Source organism: Macrotis lagotis, chromosome 1 (assembly GCF_037893015.1).
Source record: "Macrotis lagotis isolate mMagLag1 chromosome 1, bilby.v1.9.chrom.fasta, whole genome shotgun sequence".
NCBI lineage: Eukaryota > Metazoa > Chordata > Mammalia > Peramelemorphia > Peramelidae > Macrotis > Macrotis lagotis.
The window spans coordinates 366,722,056-366,737,275 of record NC_133658.1 but is presented as its reverse complement, the minus strand read 5'-3'; the positions used below and the strand labels follow the sequence as shown (position 1 = coordinate 366,737,275).

At 37.0% G+C, this 15,220-nt stretch overlaps 1 protein-coding gene across 7 annotated transcripts in view; it reads right to left on the bottom strand.

Annotated features, from left to right (window-relative positions):
* The window catches only part of ABLIM3 (actin binding LIM protein family member 3), a 164,920-nt gene that overhangs the window by 58,813 nt on the left and 90,887 nt on the right, over nt 1-15,220 (bottom strand). For all 7 annotated transcript variants that reach the window (XR_012473739.1, XM_074212371.1, XM_074212366.1 and 4 more), the window contains 2 exons: nt 12,639-12,765; nt 11,110-11,203 (listed from right to left, as the gene is read on the bottom strand). Coding sequence is in view for 6 of the 7 variants with exons in the window: in XM_074212371.1 (XP_074068472.1) it covers nt 11,110-11,203; nt 12,639-12,765 (221 nt within the window). In the remaining variant the exon portion in view is untranslated. The remainder of the gene's footprint in view (nt 1-11,109; nt 11,204-12,638; nt 12,766-15,220) is intronic.

The window sequence follows — 15,220 nt, the reverse complement described above, 5'->3', positions numbered from 1 at the left end:
ATTTTCCAGAGATTAGTTTTTAAATCAACTAACATAGTGCTTGCATGCAATATCTACTGTTTTTCAGTCATTTTCATTGTCTCCCACTCTTTATGACCCTATTTTGAGGTTTCCTGGCAAAAATACTGTAGTGGTTTGTCATTTTCACCTCATTTTACAGAGAAAGAAACTGAGGCAAACAGGGTTAAATAAGTTTACAGCTAGTTAGAGTCTGAGTGAGGACAGATTTAAATTAGATAGTGGCTAAGATTTCTTCTTTCTATGACACTCCATATTCCTAATTCCCTGAAAGCTCTATTATAGATTCTATTAAGAGTGGTAGGATATCTTAATCTGGAATGTTTTCAGAGCATTATGATTTCATATGTGATTTTATTTTATCTGCCTATCAGCTGTAAAGGAAGCAGGCATTAGTTTACATTATCTCCCATTTTACAGAGGAAGAAACTGAGGCTTACAGAAGTTGTGCTATTTGTTCAAGGCCACAAACTAAATAATCGACATGGTTTCTGCCCCTTAGTTCTTCCCTGGGATGGAAGTTCTTTGTTTTATTTTTTATTAGTGAAAAAAAAAAATTTTCAGCAGATACTGAAACTGAATCTGGAACTGGGCAATAAGAAAATCCTTTCAAAAGGTGCTGCTCAATTAGAAGTTCATTTTTGAGGAGACATTTGGGGTTGGCTTATATTGTGGGGCTGCACGAGCCAGATGCTAAAATGTTTTATTTTGCTGAATTTTAAAAAGCTTGTTAAAAATGCAGAGGCTTCCAAAAGGATTATGTGGGTTATTACAAAATAAGGGGAATGTCAATTCAGAGACTCTCAGAATTAAAGGCGCTCTCAGGGGTCTTCTAATTGGGAATCTCCCTCTACAATATCCCTAACAAGGACATCATCTTAAGACCTCCAGGGAGGGGAAATCCACTTCTATTCAAATCAGTCAATTACACTTTTGGACAACTCTAGTAGTTAATGAGTCCTTTGTCTGAAACCAAAAATCTGCCTCCTCAGAGCATTTACTGTTGGTCTCTTTTTTGCCCTCTAGGCTTGAGGAACAAGCCTATTTCCCCATGAGAGCCCTTCAGATATTTGAAAGAAGGGGTTATGTCCAGAGTGAGTCATCTTTTCTCCTACCTAAACAACTCCCTTTTATTTTAAGTTAGGACCTCAGAGGTTCTGGATTTTTTTTAAGCAGAGTTGTTTCTAGGGTTCTGTGGGGCCCCATCACCGAGAAATTCTACTCATCATGAAGGAAGGCAATGGAGCCCAGTTCTCAGAGGTGGCATATTGTTTTCCTAAACTGGGACCCTGCAGACCTGATATGCCAGCCTCCTGACAGAAATAATTGGTCTAATTGGTAGCTTGCTCCCACGTTGTGTCTTCACATCATCTCAATTACAGGCTCTAGGATGGTAGGAGCCAATAACAAAATGAAAACTTGGTTCCTTTCTGAATGTCAACCTACCACCACCAAATTCCTCCTCCTCTTTTCCCAATAAAAGAGTCCCTGGAGGAGGAAAGACTGAAATGCATCTAGAGTAATTGACCTTCAAAGAGGGAACATCATACATCAAGGAAAAAAGAGAAATGTTTTAGGAAGTCAAGGTCAACTGGTCAATAAGAAATCAGAAAGATGGATCTAGATGGACTCCAAAAGGTGGAGTTTAGGCAATGTAGGGCCTTTCTGTGGACTTTTCTGGTAAGAATATGATAGGGGAAAGGAGGAAGGACTGTGATTATCAGTACAACATCCTAGCAGCAGCAAGAGTCTTAGATTGATAGGAGTGGACAAAAAGGAGGGTTACAGGGAGAACTAAAAGTCATAGAGAGAAGAAAAAGAATCCAAAGCAATATGAGAATGAACATGAGAAATAAGCAGTCATGTGGTATAGTAGAAGCAGAACCAAAGTAGGATTCAGAATACCTCTGTTGTAGCTCTGGTTCTATTCCTCACTTTGCTGGGTGACATCAGACTAATAACTCCACCTCTTTAGTCTTCCTTAAAATAGGAACTTAAAGGTCTTCATCTTTAAAATGAGACTGGGCAGATGGGATGAGCTCAATAATCTTTAATCTTTATAGACCCTAGATGATCCCTCCACTTCATAGGGTTAGATTGAGGCAGCATAGTATAGTGCAGGGGTGGCAAATCTTTTTTTCTCTCAAAGGCCATTTGGATGTTTTTTTAACATATTCATCTGCTGTATTTGATCAGCCCCTATTAATCAATTAATTAATCAATTAAATTCACCTCTGAAAGACTTTTAGTTTTATTGAATTTTGAGTCCTATCTGCAGTGCCATGACAGCACCAAACCAAATGATTTCCTGTGAGCCAAACATTCCCATTCCTGATGTGGAAAGAATACAGGAATATTTGGAATAATTAAAAGACTTACAAAAAGCTTACAAAAAGATTAATGTTGCAAACCATTTTTGCATGCCTTTGGGAAACAATGAAATAAAATAATATAAAAAGCCTTGGGTTCAAGTCCCAACAGTTCTGCCTTTTGGTAACTGTATCATCTTGGACAAATTACTTGACCTCTCTGGAATTAAATTTTTTTGTTGATGCAGTTAAGGGATCAGACTGAATAAACTCTATGTTCTCTTCCAGATTGAATATCCTTTAAACATTTAAAAAAATTTTTTTATTTATTTCAGGCAGTGGGGTTAAGTGACTTGCCTAAGGTCACACAGATAGACAATTATTAAGTGCCTTGAGGCTGGATTTGAACTTGGGTCTTTCTGACTTTAGGGCCAATGTGCTATCCACTGTGCCACAAAGATGCCCCCAGATTGAATATTCTTTGGGGAAAAATGATAGAATATATATAACATGTTTTATAGCCATGAGGCAAAGGACCTCAGATTTCAAAGGAACCTTAAAGGTCATCTGGTCCTATTAGGTGTCTGATGTATAAATTCCTTATATAATATCCTGAAAAATGATCTTCTAGTCTATGCTTGAGCATTTTCACTAATTCTAAGAGCTTGCAATTATATAATACTTTAAGATTTACAAAGGACAGCTGGATGGTTCAATGGATAGAACACTGGAGTCAGGAAGACCTGAATTCAAATTTGGTCTCAGATGCTTTTCTAGCTGTCTGACTTTGAGCAAATCACACAACATTCAGCTTCTTCATCTGTAAAAATGAGTTGGAGAAGGAAATGGCAAACCATCCAAGACCTTTGCCAAGGAAACCCCAAATGGGGTCACAGTCAGACAAATTAAATATATGAAAAACATTAAGGTTTTACAAAGTATTTTATCTACATAATCTTATTTGAGCCTCACAATACCCTTAAAAGAAAGATCCAATAGGTATTTTATTATTCCCATTTAGCTGTAGAGAAAGTTGTAGTTCAGAGAATAAAGTGCCCATGGTTACAGAGACAGATGAAGGATTTAAACCTTGGTTTCTTTAGACTCCAAGTATGCCACTTTTCCTATTATGCCTCATGGTCCCATGCCATGAATTACAATTCTGAAAATGTTTCAATTTGTTAATGTCCTTTCTAAAATGCACTGTCCAGACCAGAACAAAATACTACCAATGTGATCTGATAAGAGGAAAAAGGCAATGGCACCATCCCCCCAATTTTTCATTGATTAATGTTGTCTAAGATCACATTTACCTCTTTTTGGTTGCCATATCAAACTAGTAGTACACTTAGAGCTTGTATATGACTCAGCTAATTTTTTTTTTGCACATGTACCTAGGTCATCATCATCTAGGAATTTTAGTCCCTGGTCACCCTCTGCTCTAGTCCACTTTTTGAATCATCAGATACCATTTTTCACCCCATCATTATCCTGTTCAGAAGTTTACAATAGCTCCCTCAGATTCTGTGTACCAAATCTGAGCCAGTGAACCAAGAAATCATGGACTGGCATCCACTATTTCCTTCTAGATCTCACTGACAGACAGACGAATGCATAGATAGATGGATGGATAAATCGTATGTAGACAGAAAGATGACAAATAGATGTTAGAGAGGTAAATGATAGATTTGACAGATAACTAGACCAATAGATGATAGATTGTAATTAGATGACAGGAAGACACAGTTAGATTGACAATGTTTTAAGATTAAAAAACTACATGTTTTGTAGTATTCAATTCAATTAATATATTCAATACTCAAAACAACTGTTATTGTTATTATCCAATTTTATAGAAGAGAAAATTGAAGCCAAGAGAAAGAAAGTGACTTGCCCAGGGTCACATAGCTACTAAGTATCCAAGACAAGATATGAACTCAGATATTTCTGTCTTGGGTCCCATAATATATCCACTGTCTCTTTTAGTTTCCTCTTTCATTGACTTTCTCTAGTCAGATGAATGTCCCTCAAAACTGGTACACAGCAAATGCTTAATAAATGCTTGTTGATTGATCGATTGAATTCATGTTTTTTCATTGTTATATTCAAGTTTGCCATATCCTGCCTGGATGCCACTGCATGATCTACATTTTACTCTCAGAAGATATTTTTTCTTCATTGTCAGGTCACATCTGTAGAGGCAGCATAATGTAAAGTATTTGGAATCTGAGGACTGGGATTCAAATGTTGTCTCTATCACTTACCACCTGGATAATATTGAATAAAGCACTTTTCAGGGACTCAGTTAACACTAAAATAAGGGGATTCAACTAGATAGTCTCTCAAGTTTCTTTCAGTCTTTCTTAATCTTTGATTTTCTGATCCCATGATTTCCACCTACCTTAAAATTAAAAGCTCACAACTCACATCAAAAGTACATCTTGCCATCACTGACATCACTTTATTGACTCTCCATTTCTCTATTATTCAGAAATGAGGAGTTTCTTTTGTACCAAATGACTACAGACTTGATAAAATTAATTGGGAAAAGTATTTCTTTTTCTTTGCATATGTGTGCATTTCTCTTGATTCCTTAATTAGGACTTTTTTTTTTGATTCCTTAATTAGGATAATAGAATCTTAGCATTAGAAGAAACATTAGAGGTAATTCCATTAATTTATTGGACAGACTTGAAAGTTAGGAAGCTGTTTCATATAGACAGGAATAAAGATAATAATAGAAATAGAGATAATAGAAATAGTGGCAGAGATAGTGATTAAAGTAAAGGTTGAGATAAAGATAAAGGTAGAAATAAAGACAGACACAGATATATTTGAATATCAATAGAGGTATGGATATAGGCAATAAAAAAAACAAAGGCAGAGATAAGAGGCATAAATATAGATGATGCAAATATAGATATTTATCTATAAATCTAGAAAGAGTTTATACATATCTAGTGTCCATTTATATATATATATATATAATAAAAATAAATGAATGTCTATAGATATATGTCTATATCTATCTATCCAGTTTGCTGTATTGAGTTCTTTATACTTAGTTCTGTACCTTGGGGCCAGGTGGAACAAGTTCTATCCCTCATTTCCTCTGCAGGTAATGATCATGTTCTCCTCCCTCAAGTCTTATCTATATTAAATTTCCACTTCCTCCAACTGATTAATTTACATTAGTTCTTGTACCTTCAATCATCCTTTCTGTTATCTTCTAGACATGTTCCAACTAATCAAAGTTCTTTCTTAAATGTATTTTTCAGAACTAAGCACAGTATTGAAGACCTGAGGTTAAAGGATGGTAGGATCATCATTCCCCTTGTCCTGGATATTACATACCTTTTTATGCAGCCCAAGACCACTATTTTATATTATTATTATTATTATTATTATTATTATTATTATTTTGTCTGAGTCTGAGGTTCAGTATAAAGAACTCCTTCATAAGGAAATTCTGTTTATCAATGAAGAGTAGGAATTATTCTATAACTTATAGTCTTAGAGAGAGAATAATAAAAGAGAATTATCATCTTAGGGAAAAAATTGGTTAGTCTAAACAATCTATTTGTCTAAGAATCATAGAACCAATATGTATCAGAGGGAGGGCTTGCACCCAAGTCATTCTGTCCCTGAAACAGGCTCTCTAACTACTAAGTCAAGCTATTTCTCCATGGTTATCATTCTTATAATTAATTATTGATGTTGACATTAAAAATGCATTTACATTTTGATTTATTATTTTCTCCTTTATGTGTTAGTTATTTCCCCAGCTAGATTGCAATAACTCATATTTATATAACTTTTTATGTTTACAAAGTACTTGCTACATTACTGATAATAATTCACATGCACATAATGCTACCTTTAAAACCTTATGAGGTAGTATAAGTGACAAATTTCCCATTTTTCAAATGATGAAACTGAGGTTCAGAGAGGGAAGTGACTTGCTGAAGATCATTCAGGTGGTTAAGCCAGGACTCATATTCAGTCCATTGGACTCCAGTTCATTACTCTTTCCAAAGTACATCATGTTGGTTTCTTCCCATTTTGTGGTACCAACATAAGTGCTGGCCAGTCAGTCAGCAAATTGATTAATCGCTCACTAAATAAGTAGTTGTGCTAAGTGCTGGGGGCACAAAGAAAGGTAAAAGACAAATCTTGTGCTCAAGGACCTTGCTTTCAAATGAGAGAGACATAAATAAATAGGTACATACAAGATACATACAGCATACATACAGGAAAGTAATCTTAGAAGAGACACCTCTAGCAGCTGAGGGAACAGGACTTTCCCATGGAAGGTAGAATTTGAGCTAATTTCTGAAGTAAGTCAGGGATTCTAAGAAGTAAAAGTAAGGAGGAAGAATATTCCAGGCATGGGGGCACAGCCAGTACAAGAGCATAGAGATAGAAGGTGGAGGGAGGTGTTACAGCCCCAGAAAGAAGACCAAGTTGTTACTCATAGAGCATGGGGAGGAGTAAAGTAAAAGATCTGGAACATGGGGTGATGGACTTGCTTACTCCATCAGTGCAATAATCACAGACAATTTTAGAGGATTTGTGTGGAGAATACCATCTGCAGAGAAAGAACTGTGGAATTTAAATGAAGAACAAAGATTATCATCTTCAATTCTTAAAAAAATGTTATCTTATGTATTACATTATTTTGCTATCTCTAATATTTTCTTTCTTCCTTAAGGACATGTTTATTCATTCAACACATTCAATTTTGATATATTCATATCATGGAAACAAATGGAAAGACTATCAGACTGCCTTCTGTTGGAGAGAGGGGGGAAATTTGTAAAATTCAAAACCTCACAAAAATGGTTGGTAGAAACTACTATTGCATATCATTGGAAAACAAATAAAATATTTATATTAAAAATGAAGATATGTATGACATTGTCAGACTGGCACTTAAGGAACATCCTTTATCAGCTGAATAGAAGATGGATTGAAGTTGGGAGAGGCCTTAGGGAGGATGACCAATCAGAAGACAAAGAGAGGTCAGTAAGAAGGCTAATATTGAGAAGGCTTTTCTTTTCACAGGATTCGAGAGAGTAATATGAACAAGGAACAAGAGAAGGAATGAAGCTATGTTGTAGGGGAACAAGATCTGCCTGGTGCAAAAAGGATAAAGGTTGTACAGCCTAGGACAGTGAGACTAAACTCATAACTTAGAATTCAGGAGCTGGAAGGGAGGAAACCATGGGATCATTAAACCCATTACCTTCATTTTAAAAGCAGAGGAAACTGGGGCTTAGAGAGCTAAAGGATATGATCAGTATCTGATGTAGAAGGCTAAGAAGCCATCTCTTCTTAATTTCTTATTCTACAAATGAAGAAACTGCGAACCAGAAAAACAGATCTGTTCCATGTCACATAGTGAGTAACTAATGGAACTTGAACCTGGCACTCCTGATTTCTAGGCTAGTGCTCTCTCAATTGCATTAGAAGCCCTGGGACTATTATATAAATGTCTATTAACATTATTTTAACAATTAAAAGTATTAAAATGCCATAATAAATACAGTCATTATAATGATATATAAATTCCGATGATGATGATGATGATGATGATGATGATAGCTAACATTTATATGCCACTGTAAGATTTGCAAAATACTTTACAGAAATTGTCTCATTTGATCTTCACAATAATTTTTTTGAGGTAAGAGCTATTATTATTATTCCCATTTTATAGATTAAGGAAACTGGGCTCGAGAGTGGTTGGAGTGATTTATCCAGGGTCTCACCACTGGTAAATAATGTCTCAGGGCAAATTTGAACTCATTTCTTCCTCACTACAAATTCACTACTCAGTCTATTATATCTTCAGGGCTGTGTGAAGCACTAGAAAGCAAGTGAAACAAGTTAGCCCTTACAAAACGTTTGGTTAACAGCATGCTGTAGACCACACCTGGCTATGGCCACTACTGCTACAGAGAAACCTAAAAAGATGCAGTAGAATTGTTGCCATGGTGATGGATCAGCAAGGAAATGAGTAAGGGTCAAGTACTTAAGCCCATTTTGAAATAAGTATATTATATCAGTGCCTAAACAGAAAGAACTCATATTTTACCTTTACTGCTCACTTGCATATAGGAGAAGGAATATCAACTTTCCTTTGAATCTACTCTTAGATAGAAGATAGAGTTGGTTGGAATTAGAGATGGGCAGGTTTGTGGACTTGAGTGGTGTATGGGGGGAGGAAGAGGGGTGAACACTATAGATATGAAGGAAGATTTCAAGAATCATGTGGAAAGAGGACCAGTTTGGAGTCAAAGAACCTAGGTTCAAATTCTGATGCTCATTAGCTTTGTAATCTTAAGTATGTCCCTTAGTATCTCTAACTCATCATCTTTTCTGATGCAACTCAAAGGAGTTAAAATTTCTGATTTCAAGGGGTACCTACTGCCATGTAAGTCTTGATTATAGAATTTCAGAACTGGAAGGGACCCTAGCACCATATCTAAACCTTAGTTAATTATAACTCCAATTGTTACCTTTGTAATAATGACTCTAGGCAAGTCAATTAACCTCTGGGCTTCTAGTTACCTCATCTGCAAAATGAAGTGGTTGGATTAGAATCTAGTCAGTAGATGATTCTGAAGGCCCCTTCCAGTGTTAAATCTGTGGACCTTTGATCTTATAATCAGGGTTGTTCCTTATATCATTGCAAACAAATAGACATCCAGGATCTAAATGAAAACCTAAAGATAAGTGCAACTCTTTAGGTCCTAAGACAGCCCATTCCTCTTGAACCACATTTTCCTCATGTCCATGTCTGCCCCTCTGAAGCTTCTAGCCATTCCTTTTAGTTTTACCCTCCAAAGCCAAGTAGGACAAGTTAATCTATTTTCCACATGATATTTCTCCTAGTATCCATGTCATACTAGTATCCATGGCAGCTCTCATGTCTTCCCCTAAGCTACAGCTTTTCTAGGACTCACATCTCATATTTCATTTACCCATCCTCATATAGTATGGTTTTGAGGGTTCTCTTCTAGATGTTGTTGTTGTTCAATAATTTCAGTCATGTATGACTCTTTGTCTAGGGTGTTCTTGGAAAAGATATATCCCCTACAACATAGCTTCATATAGGTTTGCCATTTCCTTCTCCAATTCATTTTATAGATGAGGAAACTGAGGCAAACCAGACTACGTGTCAGGGTCACACAGCTAGTAAATGTCTGAGATCAAATTTGAACTCAGAACTTCCTAACTATAGGCCCAATATCTATTGCACCATTCTCTCTGGCTTATCACTGACCTGTCTAAAAGATGGCAATCAGAACTAGCCGTATACTTCAGATGATGCTGACCAGGACAGAGAACAGTGATATTATCACCTCCCTTATTTATTACAGGTGGCTGTAAGATGGATTTTTCTGTGAAACAGAATATGATCGTCACTACTTGATGCATTCAAGCAAAGTGGATTTTTAGAATCGGTGTTAATTTTTATGAAGGATGTTAGCTAACATGGAATGTAATAAACTCCTTGAGGGAAGAAACTGTATTTATTTATTTTATATCTCCAGTGGTATCACCACTAGTATGTAGAAAGCACTTAATGAGTTCTTTTGATTGACTAATTAATTAAACTGAAGTACCATCTAATAGGAGGATGACTACTCCAGTATGGGAAAGGAATGCTTATTGATTGACTAATAAATTAAATTGAAGTACATCCAAAGAGAGTGACCATTCCAGGATGGAAAAGGAATCAGGTCATGTGAAAATTCACTGATAGAAATGGGGCTTTTTCTCTGGAAAAGAAAATATATGATCTTGGTCTTCAAAGATTTAAAAGACGTTCCTTTGGAAGAGGAGTTTAACTTTCCTTTGTCCTAGAGGGCAGAACTATGACAACCAGCTGAAAGTAGTCATGATATCTTGGCTCTAAGACAGAACTTACTAATGACTGGAGTTATCCAATAGTAGAAAGTACTACCCCAGTGGAAGTTAATTTCCCCATCACTTGAGGTATTCAAGTACAGGTTAATTGGAGAGAAAGAGACTATTTCTGTACAAGATCAGATTAAATTAGATTTACATAAGGTATCTTTTAGCTCTAGGAATCTGGAATTCCACAGTGAACTACTTCTTGGGGGAATCTATTGGGCAATGTTTCCCAGAAATTTTCAATTATAAAGTAACAAGGCAACAAGATTTATTAATTTCTTACTATGTGCCCACGCACTGTGCTAAGTATAAGGACTCTTATGAAACAACAAAAATGGTTATGACCCCTACATCCACACACACACACACACACACACACACACACACAAAACACACAGATTCACAGTTATGCCATTATTATTAAATGACTGAGGAAATCTTTGCTGTCAAAATGATATTTGATGATTTTATGGACCCCTTGCAATAACTATGTGACTGCTCAGTGGACTGAAGCTCAAAAATTCAGTACAGAAATAGTGCCTGCAGAAGTGAGAAGTAGGACTAGATAATCTCCATGTCCCTTCTGGTTCTGAGATTCTAGAATTATAAGTATCATCCAAAGTGACCTGATCCAGCCCCTACCAATACAGAGACCACCCATAGAGGCCTCCTGATGGGAAGCAATCCATCCTCAGATGAACTCCTTCTGTTGTTCTGGACAATGTGATGAACAATCACTGGGGTCTAGGAGCATGGAGTGTCAGCCTTTGGGACCAATTCCATTCCATTTCAGCAGGAGTTGAGGGAGTGTAAAAAGTAAATTGTTGCCTGTTCCTCTGGGCCCCTGGTGACAACTTACCTCTAAGACCCTGCCACTGATATAGCGGTTACACGTCTCGCACTTGATACCAAACTGGGAATGGTAATCAGTCTCACAGTATGGGACTCCATCCCTGTTGGAGGAATTCATGTGTAAAGAGAGGATGAGAGGAAAGAGCAAAAGAAAAGATCATATATTTAGTATTAGGTTTGGTCTTCCTTTCAGTTTCAGTCCTCCCCCTGAATGTGTTTACAGATGTTCCTTTATAAGGTTTTTCATTGCCTAAAAGATTATCAAATAACCAGGAAATCTTTTAATGTCCTCTAAGGAAACAGGGGCTTAAGGGAGAGAGAAAGATATTCATTTTCTCTTTATAAATTCAAAAGTCTTTTGTATTTTTTAGTCCCTTATTCCCTCATCCTGCCCTCAAGTGTTCTTCTACTTCCAGACTTTGTCTTAATATTTCACACTGCTTGAACAGAGGTTAAGGCAGGATTTCAGGAGAGTTAATGGTCATCCCAGAGGCTTCTTGTTAAACATAGATTGGAGGCAAGGAAGGCAGAGACACTGGGCAGTGAAAGTTCAAGAAGATCTGGTGGGATGAGAATCATTTCCCTGTCCTACAATTCCATGTCTAATACCAATTTCTTGATTTGCATAGTTGGCATAGTTTCTTTTTTGGAGGTAAGTTGGCACCAGGGGCCAAAAAGAACAGGATTTAATTTAAGAGGATTCTGGACTTTAAAAAGATTATTTCAAAATGGTTTCAGTTGTTAAATCCTTTTTAATATGATTCTGGCTAATATTATAGTATATAAGGATAGTTTAATAAGGAGACTAGGATAATGAAAAAGTCTCTAAGGCAGGAAATCAGGAGACTTGGGCTGGAGATGCAACTCTGTAAATCAGCCTTCTCTGAAACTCCAGGTGAATCATTTTCCCTACTCTGGGCCTCAGTTTCCTCCTTTATAAATGTGAGAACTATGATAGATGATCTAAGGTAATCCTTCCAGGTATAATGCTCCATGGGTAGTATTTCCTGTCATTGGAGCTACCTCTAGGTTCAGAGGGCTTCAAAGAGCAGCTCATTGAAATTCTGTCAGGTACCTTTTGGTGACTAAGTACCTCAGTGGAGCCCAGAGCTTGGTCTGACCATTGGACTGGACCAGACCCCTGGTTGGATTCTTCCTCAGTTGTCAAGTTCCTTAGAACATAATCTATAGAGAGTCAGAGTTAGAAAGGACTTGGCTAAGAGATTTCAGAGCTTATAAAATCAGAGCTAGAAGTCGTCTTAAAATATAGAGTGTTAGAGCTGGAATGTTTTTAGAGACCATTTAATTCCTCACTTTATGGAGAACAGAACTGAGGTCCAGAGGGTGAAAGTTCCCATTAAGTTAGTGACATAGCTAAGACTCCAACCTAGGACTTTAGGGAGCGATACCCCCTTCATTGCTAATCCTTAGCATTTAGCTGTCCATCCAGATTAGCATCCTAACTCTGGAAAGACCCATCAACCTTGAAGTTCCCTTGGGATAGCAGATTATGGGGTGGGAGAATCAGACACCCACTTGCTAATATACTCCCCAGTGAGGACAGTCCCGCAGGTTTGGCATTTGAAGCAGCTGACATGCCATTGCTTCTCCAGAGCCAAGAGAGACTGGCCATGTTTGATCTCCTCCTTGCAGCCAGCACAATCTGGAAAGATAAGGAGACACCACTGAAAGAAACATTCGGGGTCCCCACCTCCTTCTTCCCCACCAGAATACTATTATATTTTTTAATAAGAACATCTCATATCACACACTTTTTACAATGTTCATTATGAGGGGGAAGGAGAAAAACATATTTATGTCACTTACTTATGTGACTGAGCTAAGCACTGCAAATATTCTTAATCTAATCCTTACAACAGCCAAATGAGTTCTCCCTGTTTTTCAGGTGAGGACACTAAAGCAAACAAAGATTTAAATGACTTTTCCAAGGTTGCACAGATAGCAAGTTTCTGTCTGAGGCCAGTTTTGACTTTGATCTTCCTGACTTCAGATCCACAATACCATCTGATTAGGAGTCAGAAGTCCTATGTTTCAGTTCAACAAATATTTAAGCACATGTCAAGATCCTAGAATTTACTCAAGTTGAGACAGATAGTAGAAGATGGAAAAGATTAAATTTAATCCCAGGTCCTCTGACTTAGATCAGGGCTCTCATTAGTGCACTACCTCTCTCCTAATTTTGGCAGCTAGGTGATATAATAGAAAAGAGTTATCTATTGTTTGGGCCTGGAGTCACAAGGACTTGGATTCAAATATGATGTTAAACACTTACTAGCTGATGGCAAATCACTCAAAACTCAATTTCTTTATCTGTAAATTTGGCATTCATACTAGTATCTTACTCACAGTTGTGAAAATAAAAAGAGGTAACATTGTAAAGTGCTTTGCAGATCCTAAAGTATCACATGATTATTATTAATTATTATTTTCCAAAACTGAGACTGACAGGTATGAAGGATGTAACCCTGAATCAGTTGTGTAGGGGAAAGACCCCTGATATTAGAATCACATTACCAAGTTTGGGTTCTGGCTCTGATGATTATTAGCTGGGTGGCCTAGGGAAGTGAAATCACCTCTCTGAACCTGTTTCCTCACCTATAAAACTGAAGTTAAAATAGTTGTACTCCTTGTTTCAAAGGGTCATAGTGAGGATCAAATAAGATAATTTTCAAGAAGCATTTCATAACTATAAGGTTTAATATAGAGGAAAGCAGATGGAGTCAGGAATCATGAGTTTAGACAACTAAATATCATTCATTATTTCTGTGTGACCCTGAGAAAGTAATTTCTTTCATAGTCTAAGTTTTATTAGCTGTAAAATGAGGAGACTGGAACAAAGGTTTTCTAAGGTCATTTCTAGCTTAAACATATGATTCTAAGTGCTGGAGAAATTTGAGCTATTGTTCTATTTTGGTGAAGATGATAACAAAGTCTTCTTCAATTCTTTAACTAGTCATGGAGGTGACTTTAGGCCCCCAAATGTTATTCCAGGAGAGTCCTGGTAGGTCTCACCAAGCTAGATACAGTTTAAATAAGGATCTGAGTATTGATTGTGTTTATTGTCTAAGGACCAATCAGTTCAGTGTAGAAAGGCTCCTCACTGGACAGCTATTAATGATGAATTATTTTTTTCTCCACAAAAATTCATGAAGGTTTTCTACCTAAGTTATACTTATTGGAATCCCTTCCTCCAGTTTTCTCTCACTCATCTTCCACAAAAACTGCCAAACTGATATTTCTAAAGTACAGGGTAGAACATGTCATTACCCTCAAAAAAGTGCCAGGAGCCTCCTTCTACCTCTGGAAGAAAGTAGAAATTCTTCTCCTTGGCATTTAAAGTCATTTACTCTCTTGATCTACTTTATTGTTTTTTGAGGTTTATTATATATTATTCCTCTTCATGCAATTCCAGGCAAACTAACCTACACTGGGTTTCCCTAATGATTCATGTCTTTCTATTATTCTATCTCCCATCCTCATGCCTTTTAACAGACTGTCCCTCATGTTTGCACTCTTGTCTCATCTCCACTTTTCAGAATTTCTTCCTTCATAGCTCAGCTCACTTACCCCTACTCTCTTCCTTTTTGGGGGGGGTTTTCAAGGCAAATGGGGTTAAGTGGCTTGCCAAAGGCCACATAGCTAGGTAATTATTAAGTGTCTGAGGCTGGATTTGAACTCAGGTACTCCTGACTCCTGGGCCAGTGCTCTATCCATTGAACCACCTCGCCACCCCATTACCTCTACTTTCACGAGGTCATTTTGAACCCTTCAATTTCTAATATCCACCCAACATATTACTTTGTGGAGATTCTATATTTACAGAAACTGTGAATGTACTGTCCTCTGTCTCCAACAGAATGGAAGCTCATTGAGGGTAAGGACAGTTTTGTTTTTGTGCTCATATCCTCAGTACCTGGTCTAATAAATGCCTGTTTGAATGAGTAAATGAAAGAATAAAGAATTGAAAAGCTTGGGATCTGAGTGCTTCCTGTATGAAATCATAGATTCTTGAAGTCTTAAAGAATATGATAAAGAAAAATAGGATATGTCCAGCACAAGGTCAGAAAAATGGAAGCAGTCAAACTAGATATGTAGTC